This window comes from Cebus imitator, unplaced genomic scaffold (genome assembly GCF_001604975.1).
Source record: "Cebus imitator isolate Cc_AM_T3 unplaced genomic scaffold, Cebus_imitator-1.0 Scaffold1, whole genome shotgun sequence".
Classification (NCBI taxonomy): Eukaryota; Metazoa; Chordata; class Mammalia; order Primates; family Cebidae; genus Cebus; species Cebus imitator.
Window position 1 is genome coordinate 2475447 of NW_016107316.1, and position 2892 is coordinate 2478338.

The 2892-nt window shown below is 39.5% G+C and overlaps 1 protein-coding gene and 1 pseudogene across 4 annotated transcripts in view; one reads left to right on the forward strand and one right to left on the reverse strand.

Moving 5' to 3' along the window:
* NOL10 (nucleolar protein 10) overlaps positions 1 to 2892 on the reverse strand; it is a 116786-nt gene that overhangs the window by 93028 nt on the left and 20866 nt on the right. For all 3 annotated transcript variants that reach the window (XM_017525580.2, XM_017525570.2, XM_017525555.2), the window contains one exon: positions 131 to 196. In XM_017525580.2, coding sequence (XP_017381069.1) covers positions 131 to 196 — 66 coding nt within the window. The remainder of the gene's footprint in view (positions 1 to 130; positions 197 to 2892) is intronic.
* LOC108302136 lies at positions 853 to 1684 on the forward strand (annotated as a pseudogene). Its single transcript, XR_001824228.2, has one exon. The product of XR_001824228.2 is annotated as a placenta-specific gene 8 protein-like (transcript).

Genomic DNA, 2892 nt, shown 5'->3' on the forward strand with positions numbered 1-2892 from the left:
AACAGTACTTTCTAAGTTGCTGAATGTTTTGCTTAATTGCAGTATTTTACATTACTTGTTAATGAATTGAGCATCTGGCTCCATCTCCTTGTCAAAATGTATATAACAGTATTACGAAAACAATACTCACGCAGCATCCGTTTGTAGAGGATTCAGGTATCGTCCTTGTTCTAAGTTTAACCTATAAACTTCAGAACTGTAAAGTAATAAAGAAAGTTAAAAATCTGCTAAACTACAATAAAATTTTCTTTAAATGTAAGTTTTATAAATACATATCACTCATAAGACATTACTTCCTTTTGTAAAAGTGATACAAAGACGTATCCTAAATCTGAAAAATACTCACCTTATTTATGAATTTGTTAATGTACAGAAGTGATTTAAACCACTCATGTGCCAAGGAAATACTGTGAAGTCATTAGGTAGAATACTATTTACAAATAACATGGAGAATACAAGATCCCAAAGTACATGTAATGTATCTACATATGCATAGAAGGGACTAGAAGGAAACATAATATGGATTCCCTCTGGGCGGTATAATTACGGCTGAATTTTTTGGGTTTCTTTTTTTTTTTGTGACAGAGTTTCGCTCTTGTTGCCCAGGCTGGAGTCCAACAGCACAATCTCAGCTCACAGGCGCCCGCCACCACACTGGCTCATTTTTTGTATTTTTAGTAGAGATGGGGTTTCACCATATTGGCTAGGCTGGTCTCAAACTCCTGACCTGAGGTGATCTGCCCACTTCGGCCTCCCAAAGTGCTGGATTACAGGCATTAGCCACCGCGTCCGGCCTGAATTTTTTTCTTTTCTACATTTTCCCAATTTTCTAAAATGAATATGTATTTAGATTTTTTTTATGCATTATATATGGATACACAATAGCCACCAGCCAAATGCCTGGCCAAAAGCTACCTTTTTGATGACTCCAAATATAATACAGGCCAGGTACAGTAGCTCACACCTGTAATCCAAACATTTTGTGAGGCCCAAGCAAGAGGATCATTTGAGCCCAGTAGTTCGAGACCAGCCTGGGAAACATAATGAGACCCCATCTTTATAGAAAGCAAAAAATAGACTCTTTTCCTTTTCAGTTCACAGCTTTTAAGGCCCTGCACTGAAAATGCATGCTCAGGCGCTGACGGTTGTTGTGACCCAAGCTGGACTCGGTCCCACACCCCAGGACTCCAACTGGCAGGCAGGCATGTGACGGCTGCAGCGACGGCGGAGTCTGTCTCTGCGGTGCACTGTGTTGTGTGCTTTGGGTGTCAAATTGCAGCTGACGTGAATTAACGTTGTCTGTGTGGAACAGGCGTCACAATGAGGACTCTCTATAGGACCCGATATGGCATCCCTGGATCTGTTGGGGATGACTATTTGGCAGCCCTTTGCTGTCCTCATTGTTCTCTTTGCCAAATCAAGAAAGAGATCAACAGAAGGAGAGCCACGCATGCTTTCTAAAAACTGATGATGAAAAGCTCTTGTTGAAGCAACAAGTCAGCAGACACCTCTTCAGCTTGAGTTCTTCACCAACAAATTTTTGATTTTTTATAAATGAATGTTGTCCCTGAGCTTATCTAAATCGTCTAGCTTAGTTTCTCCTCACTTTCCTATTATCAAATTTTCTGGCTTACAAACTTTTTAAATTACACTTGAAATATAAACCAAATAAAAGATTTTACTGACACAAAAAAAGTAAAAATAAAAACAAAAAGGTGCTTAGAATAAAAAGCTTTAAAATACTGTGCAATAGGGCTAAGAAACTGACTTTATCAACTAGATTATACATGTATATCTCCAAATTCAGCATCATACTAAACAGAAGCCCAAAATGTAATATCTAAATAAGTAAGTCACGTAGGAATTAGACCCTTTAAGCAACTTAAAAGCAGAGACCATGTCTCATTCTTCTTTAAAGAAATCAGTCCTTCAAATATTGCTGTATTTTCAGGGGATAAAAAGGGGGTTTCTATTGAAATTATACTAAATTTTTGCCTACAATTTATCTCATTAAATATTGTACATAAACTGCCAATACTGATAGCCAAATAGATAACACTAATGCTTTGTTTAAGGGAAAAAAAAAATACAGGCCAAGCATGGTGTCTCACGCCTGTAATCCCAGCACTTTGGGAGGCTGATGCGGGCGGATCACCTAAGGTTAGGGGTTTGAGACCAGTCTGACCAAAAAATTAGCCAGGCGTGGTGGCCCATGCCTGTAATCCCAGCTATTCGAGAGGCTGAGGTAGGAGAAATCGCTTGAACCCAGGAGGCAGAGGTTGCGGTGAGCCGAGATTGCGCTATTACGCTCCAGCCTGGACTACAAGAGCAAAACTCCATCGCAAAACAAACAGGCCAGGTGCAGTGGCTCACGCCTGTAATCCCAGCATTGTTGCAGGCCAAGGAGGGTGGATCACCTGAGGTTAGGAGTTCGAGACCAGCCTGGGCAACATGGTGAAACCCCATCTCTACTAAAAATACAAAAATTAGCCGGGCATGGTGGTGGGGGTATCTGTAATCCCAGCTACTTGGGAGGCTGAGACAGGAGAATTGTTTGAGCCCAGGAAGTGGAGGTTGCAGTTAGCTGAGATCACGTCACTGCACTCCAGCCTGGGCGACAGAGTCAGACTCTGTTTCTAAAAATAAATAAATAAATAAATATATAAATAAATAAATAAAGAAGAAATTAATTACTGATATGGAACAAACTTAAAGTAGAGGCAGAAATCTGGAAGATAAACAGGTAAATAAAACAATATTGTGTCTCATAAATTGTGACAATTGGGCTATACTGAAAAGACTCACGCACTTCCCATCAGTATTTCCCAATGAGACAGGTAACTATCACAGATATATATATTTTTAAAATAAATATATATATTTTTTAAAGAG